The sequence below is a fragment of the Aquila chrysaetos genome, chromosome 21 (assembly GCF_900496995.4).
Source record: "Aquila chrysaetos chrysaetos chromosome 21, bAquChr1.4, whole genome shotgun sequence".
NCBI lineage: Eukaryota > Metazoa > Chordata > Aves > Accipitriformes > Accipitridae > Aquila > Aquila chrysaetos.
In genome coordinates, this window is record NC_044024.1 from 2,100,499 (window position 1) to 2,126,480 (window position 25,982).

The 25,982-nt window shown below is 43.6% G+C and overlaps 1 protein-coding gene across 1 annotated transcript; it reads right to left on the minus strand.

Annotated features, from left to right (window-relative positions):
• Positions 1-12,134: 12,134 nt before the first annotated feature.
• ITM2A (integral membrane protein 2A) lies at positions 12,135-23,220 on the minus strand. Its single transcript, XM_029997319.2, has 6 exons — positions 23,037-23,220; positions 18,970-19,101; positions 18,550-18,738; positions 17,035-17,145; positions 15,735-15,885; positions 12,135-13,213 (listed from the first exon to the last, which is right to left on the minus strand). Exons 1-6 carry the CDS (start codon positions 23,118-23,120, stop codon positions 13,125-13,127), a joined length of 756 nt encoding a protein of 251 aa, XP_029853179.1. The 5' UTR covers positions 23,121-23,220; the 3' UTR covers positions 12,135-13,124.
• Between the last annotated feature and the right edge of the window lie 2,762 nt (positions 23,221-25,982).

Sequence of the window (25,982 nt, forward strand, 5' to 3'; positions counted from 1 at the left end):
GCCCAGCTGTGTGGGAGGTGAGCAGGATGGCCCTGTACAATCCCCCAGAGCTACTTTTAGTTTCCGAGGGAAAAAGATGTTACACAAAGTGGTGTCAGAAGTTCAGAAATTGTTCAATGAGAAAAACCTCAATAAGGTTTTTTTCAAGTAGAAAATACTGTGGGTGCAACACGAGCCATTTCCCCTGCTGCCATAGCAATGTGGTTTATTCATATTAGTATTAACAGTCTCTTTTTACAGGAAGTTCGGTGTAATAGCCGTGGTAGCTCACATGAGCCGAATTCAGGAGAGACCTGCCTGCCCACCCCCTGCCATGGCACCTCTGCTCCAGGTGGGATTTGCTCGGGCCACGCTCTCCACGGCAGAGGTCTCACAAGCCCTTGGCTGATGTTGCCACGGACATCTGGAGAATCAAAGTATTACTTAGATTAACAGAAGGTGTATTTTCATGCCCTTTTGATGGCTCGGGACTATGATACCAGCCCATGCTCCAGCCCTGGTGCAATCACACACCAGCAGAGAGATGCTCTGCTGCGTTTCTGCCACCCAAGCAAGCCTCAGGTGAGGGTGGAACATAGGCGGTTTGGAGAAGATGAGGGATGCCCAGCCACTGCAGCAGCCTGGAGCAATTGCTGTCCGATCACTTTTCTGCCTGGCTTTGAGCTCTGTGCTAGGCAAGATCCGATTCTTCATCTGGACTTAGCTCAGCTCTGCCTGCAGTTCCCTGTTAGCCTGTTCAGAAGCTGATATTCCCATGGAAATCTTTTCTCCAGAAAGCCTTTTAAATAATAAATCCTGTCTGCAGCACTGGATTGGGAATCTGAATGAGAATCTAATAGAGAAAAAAAACAACCCAAAATATCTCCTTTATTCTGCATGAAGTATTTCCTCTGGTCGCTCAAGAAGCACCTCTCCCCCAAGAGAGTTGTTACTGCTGAAAAGCAAAGCACTGAGGTCTCTGCCAACAACCTCACCAGGCGGAGTTTGTGCCAAAGTAACAAGTGGTTTTTCGACACAGTTAGGTTTAATTTGTGCTAGGCCAAAAGAAAAGGTATTGTGGCAACAGCGCAGACCCAGGGGAAGTCTCAGGGGATGCTTGGGGACTTTAAGCTGTTCAGAAGCAGCATCAAGTTTTTTTGGGAAGTCTTATTTATACACGAAACAAGGCGAACAAGGATGACAGAGTTCTGGGTGGAAACAGAGCTCTCGGCATGTTTCCGAATGCCACACATCGCAGCCCCCCCCGTTTCCATCGACTCCCACACAGCCACGCGCCTCCGAACCCACACGCCGTGGAAAGTGCAAGCGCCGCCTGCAACAGCTGCAGACGATTTCATCACACCTCGGGCTTCCTTTGTGTCACTGTCATCACGAGAAGAGACATGACGGGTTTTTTTTGGTTTGGTTTAGTTTTTTTTTTTTTTTTTTTGCACTTTGAGACTTAAGCTGCCGTCGAAGTGGGAGAGCGCGCGCCCGCCCCTCTTCCTGTTCTCCTCTCTAGACCTTCACAAGATGGTCGCGTTGAGCCAGATCAGAGACGGCTGAAGCGGCTCATTTGCTGCTGATGGTGGGCTTGGGGAGAGCATTGAAATGCCGGGCTGTGGGCAGCAATCCTGCCCAGGTAACAGCTGTCTTCAACCGCTGGTTGTGGGGCTTCCTGCAGCTGCGCTGAAAGCATCACTCTCCAGAGCCATGACAAGCTCTTTTCCAACCTGCTTGACCAACACACACCTGAACCCCCCGATCCCTGAAGTCCGGTGGCAATGAATTCCCCATTTTGGTTACGCGTACACTGCTTGGAAACATACTGCTGTTGCTTTGAGCTGGCCACCCGACAACATCGTTCGGTGTCCCTTCCTCTTGCACCACGAGCAGACGGTTCCCTTTTCACCTCCTCTGCACGACTCGTGTCCCGGCGGAGGCGAGGTCTTGCCCACGCTCGGGACCCGCAGACACCTCTTGCCCCTGCGGCTGCCACCCCGAGGTGGGAGCAGGACCATGTGCTGATGGCCACAGCGTGGGTCCTCCGACATTTCCAATGTCTTCATCTCCTCTGCCATCACCAGCCACTGCCCGTGAGCTATCCGCATAACTCAAAAGGTCTCCTTTCTGTGTGAAAAGGGCTGATTTGCAGCTCCTCTTGCCTAAGCAGAATTCTTCCCCCTTACACATCTTTTCTTTTATCAGCACTAGATTTTATTTGCTATTTTGTCATTTGGCTGCTCAGTGTCCTGAGAAGACTCCCCATTTCTCTGTAGCCGGTATTAGATTTTTTCCTGCTCCAGTTAAGGCTGCATGAGCAGCAAACTTTGACACTTTTTACTTCACTGTTTACTTCCTTTTTCACTTTGCTGTTAGAGGTTAAAAATTAGTATTGTCCCCAGTGTCACCAGAAAAGCTCACTGGCCATAAAGGTGCACAGAGCATCAAACTCAGCACTGCTGGACACCACTCCTCAGACCTCAGTAACTAACTCCCCCCGCCAAAAAAAAAACCCCAAATAAACCAAAAAAACCACAGCGAGTGATCCAGATACAAGTCAGCCCCATCCAGTACAAAAACAAAAAGCTAAAAACTTGTCGGAGATTGTTTAATAAATGCCATGACAAAAAGAGAGCAGATAAACTGGGGCTGTCTGGACAGTGCCCGGTTCACACTGCCAGTGAAGAGGAGCTTCAGCATTTGGGCTGATAAACTGAGCTTTGTGTAAGTGCAATCTATATGATACACATTAGTGGCCAACAGATCTGATTTTGAAAAGATATCCAGTTACTTAAAGCCATCAAGAACAAAATAATAGTAATAAAACCCCAGAACACAGCTGCAGCAGCTGTTTTGGTACCACCACTTGCCACTGTAATGAGTTTGTTGGGACCAGCAACTACCATCAGATTAACCTGCTTCAGTCACCTTTCTAACACAGTGATTTGTACTTCAGAATTTAACTGCATGGGTAACACAGCTGAAATAAATAGAGAGGAAGACTCTCTGAATTTCTCAAAATTAAAAGAAAAATATGCCACAAAGAAGAATATTTGGGAAACTCGGAGTGAAAACATGACACTCCAGTTGAAACAAGCAGTCAGAGGTACAGGGATCTTTGTTTTGCTTATCATCGGTTCTTTCCTCCAGTGTTTCTTTAATGTTTTCTGCTCTGTTAAAGACTCATCCATAGTCTCTCAATACTGACAAATTACCCCCAACACCTTTTTATTTTTCTCCTACTTTTTACATTGTTCCTTATCTCCTGAGATTGAACTCCATGCAAAGACTCCTGCTGACACCAGCAGGCTTATTAATTTCCATTAATAAAAACAGTGACCTTCCCAGGAGGAAACAGGGATGGACACCATCATATTTTTGGATTAGCTCGGCTGATGCGAGGGGGTGGCCTTGGTGCAGTCTCCTGAAGGCTCAACCCTTGCCCAAGGGTCTGCTCCACCAGAGCTGGTGCAACCACAAGAAAGAAGCAAGAGAAATGTCCTTTCTCATTGTGCTTCCAGTAGCTACAAGGGGAACGACTGCATGGCTTGTTGGCCTGGCAGGCTCCTATCTCCTAATCTCTGGCTGTAACAGAGACTGCTTTTGGGCATCAATATATCTTTTCAGGATTGTCATCATCCTTCTCTTCCTCAGAGAGCAACCTTGAGCCAACAGAAGGAGGTGCCTGATCCAGGGTCAGGCGCATCCATCCAATACACTAAAGGCTAGATTTAATGTAGGACTGGGGTTTCTAAGAATTCAGCATCGCTTCAATCTCTCTGGGAAGAGTGCACCCTGGTCCTAAAACATGGGGAAGGGGTAAGGCTGTCACTGCACCTCCCTGTAAGTATAGTCCTTGCCTAAGAAGGAAGGAAAATGGTTAAAAACTCTCTTTAATTTAAGACGGGATTTGAATCCTCGTTTCCTCTACTAGGAAAATGCCCTTGGCTAGTCTGTATGAGGATAGTCTCTGCTCCTCCATCAAAGCAGTGGGAGGAAAAAAAAGAAGAGATTGGAGCCCAGTAGGCGGGTCCTGGGTATGAGGAACAGACACGAACGTGACTTTTGGTGGTTAGTGCCGTCTCCTCAAAGGGGAAGACCTGGGTGCTTGTTCCTGCTTCGAGCTCTATTTCTGTATCTTACGTCAAACCAAGGTGGGATACACTCCATAAACATCCCAGCTGCTGGTAGGGCTTAGGTGGAGTTTTTTTGGTGGCATTTAGCACTCCACTTCAAGGGATCTCCATCCTGTCCATGTGTGGGTGACGATTGAGCAACGGCTACCTCTGAGAAAGCGAGTCCAGCAACATGCCCAGATGTCCCCAGAGCCCGTTTCAGCATGAGTTAGACCTCAGAAAGAATCCTCATCCCACTCAGAGCCAGTGCTCTGTCTGGGCATACACAGAGGTGCCAACATACAGTTAAAAAGAGGGGAAAAAAAAAAGCCTCTTGGAGGTTAGGTACCGCCACGGTCAGCAAGTGGTTGAGCTACAATCGACAAGACTGTAATTTTTGATGCCAGTCTGCTGAAGTTGCCTTCCACACTCACTTTTTTTCCCCCTAAACATAGAATTCAGGGGAAAAAAAAAAAAAAAAAAAAAAAAAGAAAACCCAGAACAACTAACAAAGATAGGATGAACACAAATGACATAACCAATTGTCATAACATATTGTGAGAATTAACAAACCTCTTTAACTGACCTGCCTACCTATTTTCCCAGTGGGCTCAACAGTGATGTAAGAAGAGAGTATCTTGGTGGGGCTCCAGCTAAGTGAAGGTCATGGCTTTTAACAACTGCGATGTGCAGCTGCCAGCGGTCTGCTCCAAGCATCCCACAGCCAGCTTCACCTCCCTGCTCGCCCTCCCACGAGTTCCAAGGGAAAAAACTCTTTTTTAAAGTTGCAAATCCACCCAAACTCTTGTCTTGGCTGACTAGTTTTTCTAATCTGCTGTCAGCATGTTTATCAGTCCTGTGATTCAGTGCCATTACCTTGCACGAACTCCACTATTACGTGACATTGTCGATATTTAAAGAAACGGTAACTCCTTGTGGTCTGACAGAGGTCTGTGCAGCTAGAGAGAAAGTTCCCAGGAGACCTATGTAAAACAGAAGCTAAAACTCATACAGCTTTGAGTTTCTAGTTTAATGACAGGTTTCTTATTTAAGTGAATTAATGCTAACCATCAAAGCCCCACATCCCAGGCTGTTCCAGTTGGCTAACACTCTATAAAACCCAGAGCAGCACCATCACAAGCCCAAAGACAACAGCAGCACCACTGCCCACGCTGGTGCGGTGCTGTTCCTGTGAGTTTCTTCACCCAAAGTTTCTCCCTTTGGGCTTGTTTGCCCCCAGCTGACCCAGCCCAGGCATCTCCCAGGGGACATCAAACCCCTGGTGGCATCTAGCTCAAAAGTTCTTTTGCTGCTTCCTAGTTCAGTAGGATTTTCTACAGCAGCCACCAGCTTGGGACAGGGCCACGTTCTCCCTTTAGGGCAGCAAAGGAGGTATTTACCCTCCAGCCCCCCATTATGTTATTATACTTCAAGAATACCTGGTCTATAACAGGCTACAGCAGTCAAGCTGGCCACAGGACAGGGGTGTCCTTAAAAATATTGCTACAAATTCTAGGAAATCTCTTACAACCAAGCAAGTTGATCAGTTCCCTTTTACCAGTAAAAGGGATGTGGCACAGTCCCCCCTGGGAGCAGATCACCCCTCCGTGCCTCGGCCCCTGGGTGCTCTCCCCACCGGGGCCAGCCGCACCACGCTGCGCTTCTGCCCATCACGCGGGAAGGATGCAACTGCTGGAGCTGCCATGGTTGGGGAAGCAGGATGGTTTGGTGTGGGGCAAATAATCCCACTACTCACTGGGATACAAGACAGTGCCAAACAACCGCCTTGCTTCCCATGGGTGCACAACCCTTTGCAGCCACGTAACGTGGGCAATGCTCCAGAGCACTTATTTTTAAGATCATCTCCCATTACCCAAGAGCACTTTGGCAATTGGTCAAAACCCCCAAGCTCAGCATAAGGGAAGATTGTTTCTCAACATGAAAATCCCTTTGGAGATACACCCACTGCCCAGGCAGCACTGCCAGCACCCAACAGCATGTCACTAAAGCCAACTTGACACCAAACTGGTCAGATATTTAGAAGTTGAAAAGAAATAAAAAACCTGACTGTAAACTATAGAAATAAGTGGGCTGAGTATGGTACACAAGCACTGAACTAAACACAGAAAAAATCCCAGATTCAAGCCCCACTGATGACTTTGTTACTGATGGGTTTTGCCCTCAGGTGTTTGTTACACTACAGCACATCCATGCATTTCCGAAGCTCACTCTGAATCGTATTTGGCAACTGGAAGGTATTCCTATACTGGCTCAACACCAGGTCTAAGACCAGTGCTGGGCCAAAACACACACAGCTCGGTGCCGAGCCCTCAGGGGCTGGCAGTTAGCATTTGCAAGGGCCTCAAGAGAGTGAGTTTGTCTCCATTTGCATCAAAGTAAGTAGCCCTTGGTAGAAATACCAGATGGGGGATCACAACACTGTCTGCTCAAAGGCAAAAGGACAATGCAAAAGCAACACTGCAAGGCTGAGATTTTATGCCTTTGAAGAACATGTCCATGCTCCTCAGGGCAACAGCCACAACCAGCATCACCTCTTCTATGTGGAATGGTGCGCAAGAGCAACGGGGCAAAGCAGGCCCCCTCCAACCACCTCCCCTATGAAGGGGTGATGCTCTTCTGTAGGAGATAGGGGCCCAGCCTCAGAGCACAGGCACCAACTCACCCAGACATTAGCGTTCTGTTGTAGAGCCCAGCTTTGCAGCAAGGACCCATCTTTGCTTTGTAGAACTAGAGGGTTTTTGGCAAGCAGTTTTTGTTTGGTTGTTTTTAAAAAACAGTAAATGAAAACACAGAAGAGGAAGAAAATCAAATGATGCTGAGAAATAAAAAGAAGAGTTTTGCAGAGGGAAAACATTAGCTCCATTAAGAAATGACAAATACCATGAGTCTGCAAAAAGATAAATGCACATACCCAGTATATCTGCAAATAGGGTATTTATAGAAGGAATACAAAAGTTGTTGAGATCTGGAGCTCACTTCTTTCTCCTACACTCAAGGCACTCGGCCAGAAACTCTGTCTTCCCTCTAGTTAGTATGAGTCATTTCCCTACTGAAAATCAAGGGTCTTAATCTATGGTGAAAATTGGGCCTCTGAAGTACACCAGCAGTCAGCAATTCTAGGTACAAGCTCTCCTCAAGCCATATACCCATCTACTTCCTAGCCACCTCCACCCACGCAAACCTTTACCAATACAAAACACTTTCAGACAGAGAGTAATGTAAGGAGACTGTGTCTTTGGAACATCATTCCTGCTTCTCAGCCATCCAGATACCCACCTGATTGAGTGGTGGTTTGTGAATTGTCAAGAGCAGTAACACTGAAGCTTTGACAAGAACAGAAAGAACTCAGACATCAAGGAAAGCAGCTTACACTGCAGCACAGATGTACCAGATAAGCAGAAATGCTTTCATTTCTTTTCAGGCTACAAACTTATGTGAAAAGCCAGCAGTTACAGCTCAGCTCACAACCACAGAAGTGCTATCGTTTACTTTTGTGTCAAAGTCTGATCCCCCCCCAGCCTTTCTTTTTTTTTTTTTTTTTTTTTTTACCGTGATGTGAGAAGGCAAAGCCATAACTGCTTCCAACTTCACACTGGGCGATAAGGCACACTGGTAAGGGTAGGGTAGCCTGAATGGTGACTTCTATGTCCCTTTTCTTTTTCTAAGCATTAAGGATTAATGACTGAAAGTGGCTGAGAATGTGAGATGTCAAAGAAGCTATGATCGCCAAGTGCAGAGAAACCAAAGTACTGAATCGCTTATCGTCCAGTAAGAGTGCCCGGTTACCACTGGTATCACCATCCCACAGAACCAAAAACCCCTACACATCCCTTTCCTCCCCAGGGATTTTTGATCATCAAGTGGAAACTGTAGGTTTACCTATCCATGGATCTATTCCTGATGAATCCCACATGCCGGCACTCTCACTCCAGAATACAAGCACCTGGTTCCACTCCAACAAAAGATTAGGTTTGTAGGAAGTTCCTTGTTCCACAATCAGGTGTCCACACACAGGCTTAACCCAGAACAGCTTCAACCATCAACAAGCCCTAAAATGGAACAGCTCATGAGAACCTGAATGCTTCTGTAACAGACACACAACCTCTACATCCACAGTCAGAATGACTTTTAAGACAGTAAATTCACTTTCACATTTGTTAATGAAGAACTCGGAGGTGTCACAGGACAAACAGAGAAAAAAAAACGCTTAAGTAAACAAAATAGTTGAACTGTAAGAAATAATTTCCTTTGGAGGTGGAGTGCTAGGTGGAGAGTCTTTAATTATTCTCAAGGCAGGAAATACACCCATTCTTATTGCCTAGGTAATATCACAAATATATACACATAATGAAGAAATAATTTTAATGAAATAATGTGACTGTAATTATACATATTATAATTATTTTGGTTGCAGTCTCGAAGCTTCAATCAGTGCTAGCATTTGGGCTCTGTGCCATAGCTGGCAGCCAAGCCATCCCCCACACGGCTTAAAATTAGGACAGTCAAAGCAGCTTTAATCCTTCCAAGCCTGACCTCGAGCTCAGACTTCCCAAAGCAGTAATTCAGCCGCATGGCTACTGTGCCACTGCAGAGGCTTTGTGGACGGCCTTTTTCTGGTCCTACAAATATTCTCTTCTGTTATAGGATTTTTTTTTTTTTTTTTTTTTTAGCTTGGGGCATGTTAGGAGAATGCAAGATGAAATGCAGCAGATCAGGAAAGTGGTAGGGTGGAAGAGGCTGTCTTTAGTTAAACATCATAATGTTTTTCTTTCTTTCTAGCCTTCCTGAGTAGTTCAGAGAAGACCAAGAAACAAAAGCATCAACCTACAAAATCTAAAGCTGACAGCTGCTCGATCATTAACAAGGGGACTGCCCAATTCAGCCCACCCTGCTGCAAGCAGAGCTGAAGCAGTCGGGGAAGAACAAATCCCAGACATAAAAGGATGATTTAAAAATAGTAAACCAGAATTTTTCTCAGGGAAATTCAGAGCCAGTTTCAGCGCTCTGACATTTATGCCATCATTCACCATAAACTCTGCTGAGCACATCTGTATTTTTGGTGGCTTTCCCTGTAATGCCAGGAACTAATGAAGTCCACAGAAGTCAGTCCAGTCTTGCTGAAGACCTAGCAGGCTCTTTATCTTCCAGGCATCTGCATATATACACTGCAACTTTTGCTGTGGGTGTGAGGTGAGAGTTTTTCACTACCATACTAAGCATGGCTGTGCTGCAACAGTCCACAGTACAGAGTTGAGCTTATTCTGAAAAATGTCTCACTTTTAGACAACCAGTTTATCAAGTCTGAGGTGCTAAAGCTCTATTTCATACCAGGTTGAGGCCTTGGTATGTCTTTCAAAGGTCTCCACACTGTCCCCATTTTTTCTTCCCTGGGTCTTCACCTCCACACTGTCCCCATTTTTTCTTCCCTGGATCTTCATGTCAAGGTATTCATATATGCAAATAACAGTTTAATTCCTATGAATTTTTACAAAGTCAGACTGGAGGAAACTCTGAAGTTCCAGTGTAGACTAACACCTACTCTAATGGAAGTTTCTGTCACATACACACCACCACCACCAGCCCACATCTTACCAGTCACACTCAGACAGAAAGCCATCAGGCTTCTGCAAAGGTCAACAGCATCTCCTCCAAGTAACAAATTCAAGTTTGTTCTTAACTGTGATTTTTCTCATGTGTCTTTCCAATTAGAGTATTTAAACTTGAAAAAACCTCACATGTAATGCTGGAAGAAGAATCATCCAAAGTGCTGGACTGTCAGCTTAACAGTCATAAAGGTATTTAAAACTTATATCTAAAATATACTGTGTCAGAAAAATAACCTGCAAGCTAGCATAAAGATAATTTGTCAATAAGCAAGTGCACAGATACTGCTGATTGTCCTGTGTGCATGGGTTGCTTTTTCAGTAAGCACACCTGTAAAGAGAACCTACTACAGCAAATAAGTTCACATTTACATCTTGGTAGTGTTACCCCTTCAGTTACCACACCCATGTTTGAAGCACAGTCTTACTTGGATATCTAATAGCGTTTTACACAGGTTACAGTTGTATTACAAAAATGTTCTTTACTATAGATAAAAACTAAGCAAAGACACTGAACACCACCTAGAGGAAGCTTTCCTCAAACCATTTTTAGGTTTAATTTTGGCAAAATACCTGAAAACCTGTATGTTAGAATAAATACAGCAAGTTTTTATCAGTTACACATACTTTATGCCCCAGCGCTTGCTGCCTGTGCCATCTACTGGTGCAAAGGACTCCTCTGGCTCACGCCCTCTTCTCCTGCTTCCTACAGACCAGCTGAACACAGCAGCTACTCAAACTGAGAGACAGCATTAGAAGATCCCAGGAGTACTAGCTGTTTTCATAGAAGCAACCTTAAAACTGCAGTCCTTTGATCTGAATGCCCGCCCCCAGCATAAAATGATTAGGGACAGATAATAAGCCTAGCATGCCACACACATGACCGAAACTTCAGCTACTTTCTCAATGCAAGAGCACCAAGCAGGTAAGAACAATCTGTTCCTTTGAACAGATTCTGGCTTATTGCCTAGAACATCTAATAAGCTCTTAAGGAACGGACTTCGTTTCTTCTAAAATCTTTACCAGACAAAGGTAAAAGGCTGAAACAGTTTCAATTTGGAAGCACGTCTAGCGTTCCTGTTACATGTCTTAAGGTAGCCAGCAGGTTAAAGGCTTGTACAGCTTGTACATCCACTGCACAGTCGCTCAGAGCTGGAAGGAAGAATTTGTATTTTTTGTTTTCAGGAAAGTCAAACCTCAACACTGCAAGCAGATGCTTCTTGCGCTCTGCAACTAACACATTTCCAAACCCTTCCACTCAAGACTACCAAAACAAACAAGACAGCCAACCCACCCCGGTTATCCTCTCAGACAATCCAGAGGAGGAGGAAATCACGATGATGGTAACTTGCCCAAGCACATGCAAGTCTGTAGCAGGACCTTGTCAGTGCAGCTACTTCCCCCAGTAACACATACCTGTTTCAGTAAGGCGTACCTGACTCTCAGTGACAATAATTAAGAGCTTTCTACAGCATTCTATTTCAGAAAATTTAAGTACATAGTGAAATACTCTCCTACACTTACTATTTTAGAGCCAAGCAGACCAAAGCTCTACTTTTGGGACACATCCTCTGCATTGCCTCACCATACACCTCGGGAGAAGAGCTGCATTAGTTTCCAAGACAAGGCAGCAGAATCCCCTACTGCCCAGGAGCTGTGCTCCATTCCCTTCCTCTGCACAGTTTCATAAAAAATGACTGAGAGCAGCTACTCCTATAGTCACTTCTCACTTCCCAGTTCTTAGCACAGAAAGCCTGCTTACTCTTTTAATGCCAGCTGTATAGTCCAAGTCACTTTCCAGGAAAGCCAGAAAGGTTCAGTACACACTTTAGCACTCTGAGAACCAGTCAAAGAAATTTCACCACAGCACCCTCATAACTCCAAGCTTAAAGCTCAGCAAAACTCATGGGTAAATGCTGAAAGGTGTTACAGTAAGTTAATTAACCCTCTGCTGCCTTGGTCTATTATGATATGCTAAAAAGACTTCTCTGTATATTTATGGCAGTGTTAATAAGACAAGCAAATCTTTAATCACCAGCCTCATCAACACCACTGTTCAAATGGATGACTTACAGAATGCATCTTTCCTTTGCTATACCACAACTGACTGCCCACACGCCAGGAACTCCGCTCAATGGGTAAACATCACTGAGAATTGCCCCTTGGGGAAACAAGTCTGAAGCAAGTTGTCTTGTCTTCCCTCTGTTGCCCAAGTTCATTTTGCACCACAAAGCATTTCCACAACAACAGGAAGAGGAAATTGGCCTTCACAAGCTGAAAAAGAGGTGAGGGTAAGAGGGGACAGCACTGCATGCTGCCCCAGGCCTATAACCATCACTTCTCCCACGTGGGCCATATACCAGCATACTGCACTCTTGCCTCTGAGCACCATGAAGTCACACAAACACCAAAGTTTTAGAGAAACATTTATTATAGGGTTGCAGAATTTATGCCAATATAAAGTCCTTTAATAAAACTCTCAAGTTCATCAACTGCAGGACACTAACTCTTCATTATCTTTATACTGCAGCTTTCAAAAAAAGGAACAATGCTCTGACTGCAGTAGTAACGCTACTTGCTCATAAAAAGTTGATCTAAAAAGTTTATATAAGCCAGAGTAGTTTAAGTTTACAACTACAGTCACGTTCACAACTGAGCTATACCAGAACAGATTCTTGAAATAGGAAGTTACAGGATAAACAAATTCATAACCAAAAATACTGACAAGCTTTAAGAGCAACTCTATCTGAATCTAACAACTAAATAGCACAAAACCAAACAAAGGTAGAAGAATTAAACGTAAGCTCGGGGAAGGTTCCAAATATACATACAAATTCAATACAGTAATTGCACAAAATGAAATAGGGTAGTGTTAAAGGTTTATGATCACTGAGGTTGGATTTTACATGCTTCACACATGGTAGTTAAAATAAACCTTTAATGATACACATCAGAAGGTTTTTTAGCCAGGATACGGAGTGCAGAGCTATTCTACAGAACTACACAAGATGTGCAAACCACAGATTATTAATATTAATCATTCTGTGAAAGTTAAGGTGAACAGAATTGGTTCCAGCCAAGGAATTGGTTAACATTTTTATATATATATATATTTTTCTGCCATTCCCAGATTACACTAAATCAAACACATTCAACGGATAAACTGATATTAACCTTCTAAAAAAACCTTACTCAAATTTAAGTTTTACATGAGATAACTAAAAAGTTATACCAAGGATCAAAGAAAGCTGAAATGGTGACTTTGTCTTTTGAAATACAAGCAATACACAGAAAATGCATAAGGCTTTTGATTATCACTGCACATTTTAATTTAAGAAGTCAATGTCTAATGCTCAGACTTCTCAATAAAGGTGTGAACTAGTCACCTCCCATCCAACACCCTTCACTGTTGACAGATCTTTGTTTCAACAACGAAAGAGTTTTCAAAGTGTCTGATTGAATGACAGTTCTCCACTGAACGTTTCTGCAGACCTGGGGACGAGAGAAGGTGAGAGCCTAAGTAAAACAGATCTATAACCCAGCAGCAAGTACTTACAGGTTTTGTATCATTATGAACAGCAGCAAGATACAATCATTCAGTACATAGTGTTTCTACAGCCACAAATTGCCACTAGAGCTTGATATCAGTTTGTTTTCTATCAGAAAGCCTCCCTCATTTTCAGAATGGTAACAAGAGAGGGGGCCACATACAACACAGGACAAACCAAGCAAGCCCTTTTTTTTTTTTTTTAAATAGTATCCCTGCCACCATTTTAGTGACAGAAGAGACAACAATAAATAGATCAAAAAAATAGATCAAAGTTTCTCATAGCCCTTCCTAAACACAAAGAAAATGAAAAGCAAAGCAGATTGAAATTACAGGGAAAGAGTTTAAAAAACTCAGAAAGGGTGCAGAAAAAAGCCCTCGTTCATTATCAGCACTTCTCCCCACCCAGAGCGTGCTTCTATAGAGCAGTCTTCACCTTGATGGGAGCCCTGTGAGGATTTGCCACTCAACTGATGATCTTACTGAAGTTTTTCCTAACACTATTAAAGTGATTTTCTCTATTTTGGGACATGCCAGCATTGGATCTGACACAGGCAGTTTACCTCTATCAGCTGTGACTCTTTACTAGGAGACAAGAATATAGCAGCCCTACCATCAAAGACAAGCTGCTCAACTAAAGCACCTCAATATACAACAATTAGAGAAGAAAGATTTATAGCTTGTTTAATAAGCAGAGAATTGTTCAGAGTAAGCAAGAGAAGCTCTCCACTGAAGTCTAGAAGCACTAGCTCTTAAACCAAACCCAGCAGGGCACTGCTTTAGTTTATAAACACTAAAGATACAGGCTGTCCTTCAATTCAACTCAATCTTAATGCCTGTACAAGCTAAGAAGTTTCCAATGGCTATCTAACTGAGTATGTAATTCAACAGTCAGGATGACCTGTCCAGTTTCTCACATGCCTTCAGTTACAACTCCAGGGAACTGCTCCAGAACCTGAGGTCAGTTTCGTCTAACAGATGAACCCACGAACAATACAAAATCTGAGCGCCAATGCAGCACCAGCTAAACAAGATGACTTCTCCACTGAAGTTACAGGAGAAGTTACAGGAGTTTATCCATTTTAGTCTAATTATTTATGGGCGCATGGCTTGTACACACTAGAAGAAAGGCATGCTAGAAATCTGATCTGGAAGGCGAGACAAGCCTTGTCCCTGAACAATTTTCTCCTCAGCAGCAGTCTTCCATTTGACTAGATTCCCTGCACACCTCCCCCACAAGGGCAAACAAGGTTAGTTACAGAACAGAAACTGTACCAAGAAGCATTATCTATTTACTAGTATCCTTCTGTGCAAATATTCTGTAAAGTCTTGCTATGCAACAACATGAACAACATGCTATAGGAAGGCCATTTAAGGAAACATCATAAACACTCTTCGCAGTATTGTCTGTAGACTAGTCTTTCACTCACAGCAGCAGTCAGTTTAGACTTGTTCAGAAAAGCATCTTCACAACAGCTAAGAGACACATGCCTCTCTTCCATAAAGGCAACATTTACTGTTTCTTCGCGTGCCCTACACCGTTAGCTACACAGGACCAGTTTTATGCTCCCACATACAAAGCCTTCCATCTAGTAACAGGATGTAGTCTCTAGCAAACAGCAGATGCGGCTCCTGATGCTGCTAGCTGTAACTGGGCTGAGGAAACTCTTGCCTAAGAGCTTGGCAGGAAAACCAAAGCAGAGAGTTCTGACAAACCAAACGTTTGCATTCTGAAAGGCTGTAACTGACAAAGGATTAGTTCACTATGTGTTTGGTGAGAGCAGCAAACTATGAAATGCTTTGAGAACTACAGTGAACTAAAATTCATAGCATCAGATTTCTGTACTCCAGACCTCCTTCCAGTATGTCAAACCACCGACACCTCAAATTCAATCCTTTTCACAGAATGGCAGGGGGGTGGCATGAGGAGACAGGCAATAAAGAAACAGAGCTCAGAAGTTCCTATGAAGTGTTCTTCTTCTTTTAGAGAGGAAGTCTGGGATGTCCAGAGCTAGTTGTTAAATTTTTTTTATTTTTCTTTTCCAGAGCAAGTGAACTAGTAGATAATGCTCTTACTTGGTGCTCCTGTAACTCAGTTTTAGATAGGACAGTGATAGACTAAGCTGCACCTACAGAGACTCACATTATCAGATGATTGTATGAATTTTGGGGCCAAACTAACCTACAACTTTGACCAAAAAATGGAACAGAAAATAGGCTTAAGCTCAAACTTGGTTTGGGCATGTAACCTCTAATTCCATAACTGAAACTCTCTGTCTCATCATGTTCGAATAAAATGTTGGCTACATACTTGAAAGTAGGGAAAAATACCCATCAGTTCTATGAGTAGTCTCAGCTCATGTTGAACACTCACAGATTTCTAAGTCTAAAGACTCCGAAGGTTTAAGTTATTTACCCCTTCCCTACTTGAACAATAGATTTATTTTTTTACTGAAGGGAACTTACCTATTATCTGGTCTCTGCGCTGAAGTCTGAACGTCTCTTTTCCAACACAGAGTTGGTAGATGAAGATACCCAAATCAGACACATTATCTATCTCCTCTGTAACCACCATTTCTTCACGGACTAGGTAGGTCTGAGGCAAGTAGGAGCCAGTCTGAAAGAGAAAAAAAACCCTTGAGATACAGTATTCTGCTAACAATGGACAAACATCCCTATGTTTTACTCTTTGCTTTGGAAGGGCTTCAAGCACTAGATTTCAACTTTCCTTCTTTTTAGTACTAAGATATGCTAGTCTTGAACAGCTGTATAACAGAGAAGTTAAAAACTGACAAAGGCTATTTCAAACAGTTGCAGTTACATCAAAACAAAACACAGTTACCCTTAACATTGCTCACCTCACGAGGCAAACAAATAGAACCAGTTCAAGTTTATTTGTGTGCAACAAAGTTTGCAGTTAAAAGAGGAGAAACAAAGTATTATGAAATTTTCCATGTTTGAGGCAATATATTTCTAATACAAAAAAAAAAAAAAAAAGCAGTGCAACATACAAAAGTTAAGTCTTCACCAGAAGATCACAGCACTATTGAAACAACTTCCCACCCTTCACGACCAACTCCTAAAAATAGGGGCAGGGAGACACACTTAAAATTTGTTTTCATGAAGGTAAAAAAAAAAAGAAAAAAGAAAAAAATGAAACAAGCTAAACTAGATCAGGTGGCCTCTCGCACTAGGTGTAGAGGAGTCAATGACTTTTCAAAAAAGTACATTAGACACACAATAGCTCAGTATCGCATTTAATTTGGAAGTAGCAGCAAGCTCTATCAACTTGACCCATAAGTCATCTTGGAAAAATACCAGTTTTAGTCACTGAAGAGTCAAAATGCTTGCAGTGAGCTCATAACTACAGTGCAAATAAAGCAGAAGAACAAGTTAGCATTGTTCTTTTCATTAAAACTCTCATGGGGCAATGGAGCTTTCCGGTAGTAACTTTCAGGTTTAGGCTTTCAATGATACTTGGAGCTTTATCAAATTCCTTTATAATAGCTAAATTTAACCTTATTTGCTAGTTGCTTTCAGCTTTCATAAAGCTAGGTATTAATAAGAGCATTAAGCATGAATCTACTCAACATAATATACACTGACAGCTGGCCTTAACTTCAGTACAGTGACTGAGCCAGGGGGATTATGTACTTTGATGGCAAGAGGACTGTTCTAGCAAGAGACTGTAGTTCAGGAGCAACACCCAGCATTCTTATCAAAAGCAATCTTGTCAGCATAACTAAACAGTAAAGTTTCCACATACCGCCAGTTTTGCGAAGAGATCCATCAAATTCCTTGGCGGCATAACTATGGATGTGTTCAGCGGAATCACATAGCAGTTACCCAGTTGCAAGTCAAGATACGCTGTCAAAAGCTGTTTTGAAAACAATTTTTCAATTAATTAAGCATGCCCTTTGATTATTAGGACACAGTTCTACAAGGACTAAGAAGAAAGCTCAAAAAGCTGGAGATCGTGCACAGCTAGTATCAAAGCAATGCATTCAGGAACCGTCTAGTGTAAGAACTTAGCTATTACCACTTCCGGAAACACAGTGGTTATAGCTATGGTATAGAACAGGACTTCTGTACAGCAGTGAGAGCCGACTATAAAAGCAGTTTCTATCATAATTCTAGATGAGTACAGTTTGTATTAATACAGAGCAAGTATTTGGCAGTATGCTCTCATAACTGAAGAAGTCCAATTAAGCACAGTGCAAGCAAAAGGTATCCAACTGCTGATAAGCAATCATTCCCTGTAAATAGTTCTTCAGAAAAAGTACTCGTCTCTAGAAAGTCACATCAGCATTACTGCCGAGTGCAAGAACTGCAGACACTAGAATTATCAAGGTATCTACTTGTTTTATTATGACTTTGCATAGCACTTAGCCAGAATCAACTGAAGTTCTTAAGTTGCCTGAATCCTTTAAGTTATAGCCAAGATTCTGTCAAGACAACACAGATCAAAGCTGCAAATACTGCAAACACAGGTAGCACAGCTTGGCTTTGTGGCATTCCATGCTACTGTTAAAGGCAGCATGTACAGAGGTCAGTTCTAGTCTTTACTGTGATCCTATCAGCATTGCCAAGGTTTGATTTACAAGCAACCTGCGACAGCTTTTACAGCTGACTAAGGATAACCGTTAATACTATTGACGCACCTTTAATAAAAAAGTCAAATTAAAGCCATCCTCTCATCTTTGCTTTAGAGAAACTACATGCAACTAACACAGCATTTTCAAGTTCCAGGTTTCAGCCACCTGAAGTGATTTTTCAATTCACTTATCCAAGGCTCACACTTATTTGGAATTCTATGTTTTGCTCTAACACAGCCTGGCAGAATCTTAAGACTGAATCCCCAGTTTCCTCATTTCTCAACTCAGATTTACACTGTTCTCCTACTCTCACTTTCATTTATGCAGAATTCTTGACCAGCTAGCAAGTGTCACTTCCAGACATCCGATGGGCAACAATATTTAAAGTTGCATAGCACCGAGATGCATTGTTCTGAGAAACAATCCAGTTAGAGTCACTGTGAGTATGAAGTCTTCTAACATTCTTGTAACTTCTGCAAGGGGGGGAGCGTTAAGTCTACTATGATAGTGTTATAAGGGTCACATTTCCCACACTTAAACCCACTCCTAAAGAGAAGCTTGCATTGACAGTAAGCTTTAAACGTCTCAAGAATTAAAACCCTGGAGCTGTTACGATTACCATCCGCTCCACAGTTTCCCAGTGAGCAATAAGACTAGTTATTTCTTATGGCTTCACATATACTCACCCTATCAAAGTCATGAACGATTGCTGCTGGATCACTGTCTGAGAACTTTGGAACGGGTACATCAATGATGGCTATGTTATCATCTTCTCGAATGTCAGCTTCTTCAGCAATAGGGAGAAAATAAGGTTCTACCGCACGATCACGATTTTCATTTTCAAAGTAACACATTTCACCACGGTACACCTTATGCTGAAAGTAAGGGCAAGGCTAGTTATTTTTATAGCAAATGTCGCTTTAAAACTCTATTTCTAACTCTTATGCTATGACAAAGCACAGGTCTGTCACACCTGGAGATTTTATAAAGGACATAGCGGTCTTCATGTCCCAGTTATTGAAGGTTTTCTATTACAGTACTAATCTATTTATAATTACACTTTTTTAATTCAGTGATCCTTAAAGAAAAAGGAACTTGCACATTACCTTAGGCATAAAGTACTTGTAGATGCAGGCTCCACCGACAACAACTCCTGCCAAGATGAACGCTAGACCCAGCAGAGTCAACAGACATCTTCCAGATGAGTTTTCACCTCCATGTGTGGCAACTTCTGGATCCTTTATTTAAAGAGGGATGAGAACTTAGAAAGTATAGCTGCTCTGAATTTAAATTAAGCTGTTACCTACTGCTTCACTTTGACCTACCATCTTCCATTTCTTCTAGGTGTGCAGTGAGAATTGTAAGTCAAGCATCATATAATAAGAAAACACTTACATGAAATACTACCGCATCACATAAAGATCAGTTTTCAAACAGCATTGAAAGAGGATATATTCTTAGTTAGAGGACACTTTCTAGACAAACCGTTACCCAGAAACTATTTGAGGTGTAAGAAATTTAAATAACTGTAACAAAAGATACAGTGCTGCAGCTGCAATACAGTACAAGGAAAGCAAGGTTTGTAGAGCAAGCTCATTTTAAGGTACACAATGTTTTCAGGCCTCTTCCCAAAAGCCTATTTCCTATACTCCTCTTGCTGTCACAGCTAGATTAAGATAACTTTTCCTTACAAACCTGGACTAACAGAAAAAGTAAAGATGCAACTTTGTCTATTAGCTGTGGAACAGACATCTGACATGAGTCACACATTCAGGTTTTAGAACTTGTAATATGCACAAGTGAAGTCCACTATTAAAGAGAACCACTTGTCAGCATAAATGCAGCTTCAAATTACGCCAAATAAAAATAAGTCCCTGTGGTACATCCTACCCTGCAGCTTCAAAATACTCTTTCCTCCACCCAAGTCCCAGGGAAGTTTTTTTTCCTAGCAGCCTGAAGCTTACCTCTTTAGTTCAGTGACTTGTTCCCCCGCCCCGCAGTGTTCTCTCAAACAGAAGATGGCTGCATCCAAAGGCAAGTACTATCACCATCATGTAACATAGAGATGAGTTGTGCGACACCAATTGCAAAGTTAGTGGTGGTGTCTGAATGGCAAGTTTAACACTCAAGAGTTCTTTCAGTGCCTTTCTAGGCTTCCAGGTGAAAGGCTCACACAAGCCAAGTTGAGATAAGAACAGCAGAAATACTGCCAAATACTAAACAATCAGAAAAGACATTCCCTAATCTATACATTTGGTCAAGTACATCCCTTTAATGATTCATGACTCCAGTATTTAGCAGCTCACTTTCAAGACCTGCTCTTTGTACTGGTCAGGAAGAAAAACTGGATTTCACAGCAAAAGATCTTTTCCTTCATATTGTTCCTAGAGTCAGTAGCTAGATTTAGCACAGCAGCTTCCACGGCCTTTCTTTATTTGGGTCCCACTATTTGCACTCCTGAAGAACACAAATATATTAAGTGACCTGTGATGACAACAAGCCACAGTATTATTACAAAGGGTCCACATACTTCCATGCTCAGCAAGATGTAGCAGTGTAAAAGTCAAATGCATCAGCTATGCAAGTACTGAAACAAAAACCAAGCTGTTTTGTGAAAGTCAATACTCCTACATTCCACTCTCGCATCCTCCAAACAGAAAAATGTTGGTTCAGCAAGACATAAGCCACTACAATTGGCTAGTTAAGCATCTGTCAATAAAAAAACCCAAAAAACCAAACACAACTAGTTTCAAGTCAGAATTACACCACATTTATGTGCCATTATGTTAAAACCATCCTTCACCGTTAACTGGCTTTTAAGATCAAGACCAATTCTGTCATCTTCATATCCTGCCACCTTCACCTACACCTTTCAGTAACTTACTCATCTAACCTATTATCACCTGAACACAACAGTCCGCAGCAGGAGTTCTACAGACATCCTAGCACTTGGATGATGTCTACACATAATTAGCTACACTTGCACTACACATATTTCAAAGAAAGCAAAGGTATTTATCATTTAAGAAGGAATGCAGGCAGCCTGAATACAGAATAGTTGACAGCGCTGATAAGAGAACACAATAGCATGACTTCACTCCAGTAGGTTACAAAGCCTCTGCTGAAAAATAATAAAAGTCATAAAAAACCTGCAAAGAAAATGCAGTTATAAACTGCGCAGTAACAAGCATAGCAAACTAGGAGTAAGACAGGAGAAGAAAAATCACTTGTGTTAACATCTGCAACTAGCTCAAGAGATACTGTTGACACAGTCAGCTCCAAAGAATCTGCAGGGAGAGTATTCTGCAAGCTCAAGTGTTTTGTGTGGATATTCTAGGGGACTTTTATTGTGCCGTTTCAGCCAACATTAGCCATTAAGATTGTTTGCGCTGCACAAATATTCCAGCATAAGGAGACATTAACAAGCACTAGAACAAGTTTGTCTTGGAGTAAAATTGTGAACTTGATGTTTACATGCAACTCTAAGACCTGAAGTCAGAGTGAAGAGTTGTTAAAAAACCATATCCACATGTGCAAACATGGAGAATATTGTGACAGGTATAACAAAACAGCGTGAGTAGCTTCTACATTGAGAAGAACAGCTATCATGAGAGGAGAACCAAGGGTGTAAGTATATATTAGAACTATTATACTCAGAACTTGCATGGTAGAGGGCCAGTAAAAATATGTATAACACGTTGCCTTGGGAATAGCTGATGAGTTTGTCCTCCAAGGAACCGGACAGACTAATGACATTTTCAAAATTTGAATTAGTCCTCTATCTACCCTGTTTTGCTGCTTTCTCCCCCTCCTCTTGATCTAGTAATTCAGTGCTACCATATTAACTGTGCACGCATACCACTCCTCCAGCTCAAAAGAGTCCACTGAGCAATAACACCACTCTGCACCCCTTCCCCTTTTAAAGGGAGGCTATTTCAGGTGAGGCAGAGGCTCTGTAGTCTGGAAGGCAAGCTGCTTTCCTGATTACAGCTGGGGGGGGGGGGGGAAGACCCTAGAGTCCAACTCCACAAGTTTTGTTGTTGGCTTTTTAAATTTTCTTACTCCCTGATTACAAATAAACTCGGTGCATCCCATATTCCTCCTCTAGAGCTACTGATTTATTTACCTAGACGCTGATCTTCTTCATCTGACTAAAAACGTCAGCAGCTAAGCAAGACATCTTCAAAATAAAGCATCCCACGGATTTGGAAAGTTCAATTCAAGTCAGCGACACGGCAACCCGTTAGGAAGGAAAAGCCAACCACAGAATACTTGCCTGGGTTTCTATTTAAAACCCTTTATGGCAGGTTTCTTAATTTAAGCTAGACATACCAGCAGCCCAGACACCTCACCACAGCGCCGTCCTCCAACTCGCTGCCTACGAGAGTTCCAGAGCAGCAGCGAACCGAGAATGAGCCCTAACCCACTTTGTTTGCCTGGAAGACGCTGCTGCAAACCTGCTCTTCCCTGGTCGAGGTGGGACACGGGACAGACAACCAGGCTCCGGCCGAGGACACGGCACTTTCCCTGCGCCTTTCCCCGGCGTGGCCGCGGCTCCGGGACGGAGCCGAGCCCCGGAGCTCGCCAGGGCGTACGATTCACCCACCGGCGACCTACGAAGGTTTAAAACCCCGTGAGGAAACACGGCCCTGGCAGCGGTTCAGCTCCGAGATAAACAGCCGGGCCTACCCCCTGCGTGCGCGCCCGAAGCTGACCCGGCTATGTCACGCCAGCCCGCAGCTCGGCACCGCCCGCGGCCTCCCGAGCGCCGGCCGGGTTGGGAAAATGGCTGTGCCGAGGGCACCGCAAACCGCCGCAACGGCGCGACGCGCTCCGGCCCCCTCACACCCGCGCGGCCCGGCGGGCGCCCCGCCAGCCCCCTCACCGCGGCGGCCCTGAGGGAAGCGACACCCCCCCGCCCCGCACCACCACGCCGGGGCAAACCGCCGAGCGGCCTCCCCCACGCTGGAAAGCTGCCTCAGCGCCGAAGGGAGCGGTGGGGGAGAACCGCCAAGCGCGCCGGAGGCTCCACAAACTGCCGGCTGCCTTGCCCCGACCCGCAGCCTCTGCGAGAAGATGGCGGCGGCAGCTTCCCCCCCCCCCCTTCGCTTCTCCCCGCCGCCGTCCCTCGGCCTCCCTCCTCCCGACAACGGAGAGACCCCGCTCCCCGCACCTTATCGGCCACCAGCGCTTCGGCGGCCTCCTTCTTCGGCTCGTCCTTCTGGGCGAAGGGAGAGTTAAAGGCGATCTTCACCATGACGCCGCTACCTCGCACCGCCGCCTCCCTGCTGAAGAGCCTCCGGGCGGCGGGGCGGGGCGAGCTGAACTGGCCACGCCCCCCCCGCTTCGCCCCGCCCCGCCTCACCGCCGAGCACCGCCTGGCGGGCAGGGGAGGGAAGAGCGCCCCCTGCAGGCCGGGCGCCTCACCGGGGCTCGTCCCCGCCCGCCGGCAGCCGGGGCGGGAAAAAAGGCGGGAAGAGACCCCGGCGGGTGAACGGCAAAGCCTGACGGTGCTCCCGGCGGTGGGACGCTGAGCAGGGTGCCGGCGTCCCACCTCAGCCCTAAAAGCCTCCTCCGTCCCCTCAGAATGCGACGCCGAAGCAGAAATTTAATGACATTAACAGCGGGGCGGAGTACCTGACCCCGAAAGGGAGACGTGCCATAAACTGCTTGGGGGTGACCTAACCTTTTCCTTTTCTCCTCATGTTTGTGTGGAGGGCGGCACCCTGCAAGAGGGGGTAAGGTCCTCTGAGCTGCCGGGGAAACGCCACCGCCTGTCCTCGGTGCTGAGGCCGAGCCCGCCGCGCCGGGCCCTTGCGCGGGCCTTGCTGGAGCGGCCTTTATCCTTACGGAGCTTTCTAGAAACACCACGGCTGTCCCTGTTAGGGGCTATGCAGCTGCACGGGGAGCTTCACAGGCAAGGGCAGGGACCAAACTCCCACCTTAAAAGACCTGCATCCTAAAAACAGCCTGAAATCTGGGAGAGGCTGGCTCTGCCACGTTCAGTGTGCCACGGGCATGGGGATATTTTTAGTCAAGCTACCTCCCTTCTCTTGTGAAATACGGCCTAAGGGATTTTTAACAGCCAAGGAGGCAGACAAGGCATCATCGTTCATTTCATGTCTCCAAAGGGGGAGAAGAAGAAAAGGCTTCATGTATGAGACTGTCTGAAACCATCTTCTCCTTCATATGGATGAAAGTCTGTGTCCGTCTCACTGGAATTTGACTTTACGGCTCTAGAAAGAAATCTGGTTTGAATCTGGTGCCTACACCATTGAACTCTTCCTCGCAGACTGCTGTAATTAAACAGAACTGAACACTATGCAAATATTGCAATAAGTAATTCTTCTAAGTGTAAACAAAATGCAGTGTGTATTCCAGCATTCAAAGCATGTTCCTGTTACTCTACAGATGCAATACTACTGTTATTTCCTTTCAAGATCATAGTTTTGATGTTGCTCCCTTTCATGTTAATAAGAATTTTGACTCTGACTTCAGTCAGAGAAGAGCAAAGTCTTTTATGTTTATTTAACCCGACTTTGTCTAGTAACAGAAAATATTTTTACCTCATTTTACCAGGAAACCAGTGAAAAATTAATTTTCATACTTCCTAGCTTTAGCATGTTAGGGATCAGTTAAGCCATACTGTCATCAAAGTCCCTGAAACACAGATTTAAAAATGATGAAGTATGTTTCCTGTATCTGTACTCTACAACCTGTCAGTTTATAAATTATATGAATAATTTTCAGTATCTTAATCTAGTATCATTACTTTGTGCTTAAAGAAATTGGCTTTATCTTCCAATTCCCCAACACCTTTACTTGAAAAAGAACACAGAAATAAAGCTGAAATAGACCCTTGCTATTTATCAAGACTAGTGTCTGTACATCCTGGCTCACTCACTGTCTATGTTCTTTGATCTGTTGTAAGGGATGGACACAGCTTGAAATATTGTGCTCAGAGAAAAATTTAAAAATGTAAGTTTTTTTGACATTTGTCTGCACTCACTGAATTTGCAAAACTAGAACTCTCATAAGATGTCATGATTTTTTTCTTTGTGCATTTCTATTTGTAGCATCTGTGACAATCTTTTATCTTAACATGTTCAAAACTTATTTAGAATGTGCAGTGTCTAGGAGAAAGTCATTTCAGTATCATCAAACATTTTTTCCTATCCTTACACACCTGATAATAACTGTCAATTCAGTCAGTAACTACTCCTTCCAAATAAAGCTCCTCCTACAATAGTCTGACTGTGTTTTGTGGAGCAGTTGCAATCTGAAGTACAGGGTCTGGGAAGACAAATTCCATCCTCAGATGCACAGACGTAAGAAAATTCAGATTTTTTTACCATCATGAAATCATCAGGCCGTTCAACTGAATAAATATTAGAGATCTCTATGGGTGACTCCAGCACTTCACTTCTAAAATGCTTTTGCATCATCCTCTTAGTACTGGCCTAGTTTTCTTTCAGACTTTCGTGTATGTTGGCTGCAGTTTACACCTGGAAATCCCAAGACATCTAAACAAGTAATATAATTTACTCTTTTGAATTCCATAATATTTCTGATGTTCCTTTCTACTGAAATACCCTGGGTTTAGTTTACTGGTATTTATTCTGAGATCATCTTTATCACCTTGAAAGGCAAGAGATTATCCCCTTATCCTTAATTATCCTTTTAATCCTTCTGGTGTTTGTAATGTTAAAGCAACACTGCTTAAAAAATTAACAAATACACAGACTAGATTTTCCTAGAGGCCAGAGGAATTTGGCCAAAAATGTGAACTGGTATGCCATAGTGGCTATGCTTCTGTTACCTTTAAGCTTACTCACAAACAGAAGCGAACTGCCTTTCTTAAGAGTGACTTTAAACACCGACACCTCCCTCTTTAGTGGTAGCGATGATGTGAGTAGCCCAGACAGTCTAAGAATATTAAAGAACAAGGTTTGGAAGGTGAGGTGGTATCTTTTATTAGACTAATCATTGGTTCAGCGGATAATGCCACCTGAAGCGTCTTTTTGAGCACTTCTGCATAGCACTAAACCTAATTTTTACTGTGTAGGAATTTTTTAACTATTCTAATGTACTGTTTTAAAAACTCAAACTTCTCAAACTT

What these genes read in the sequence shown, in the direction of transcription:
- ITM2A (XM_029997319.2), bottom strand. Translation starts at nt 23,120, where the DNA reads ATGGTGAAGATCGCCTTTAACTCTCCCTTCGCCCAGAAGGACGAGCCG. An exon ending in TCGTTCATGACTTTGATAGG is followed by an intron (nt 17,146 to 18,549) that starts GTGAGTATATGT and finishes TTTTCAAAACAG; the next exon opens with CTTTTGACAGCGTATCTTGA. An exon ending in GCGCAGAGACCAGATAATAG is followed by an intron (nt 13,214 to 15,734) that starts GTAAGTTCCCTT and finishes TCTCGTCCCCAG; the next exon opens with GTCTGCAGAAACGTTCAGTG.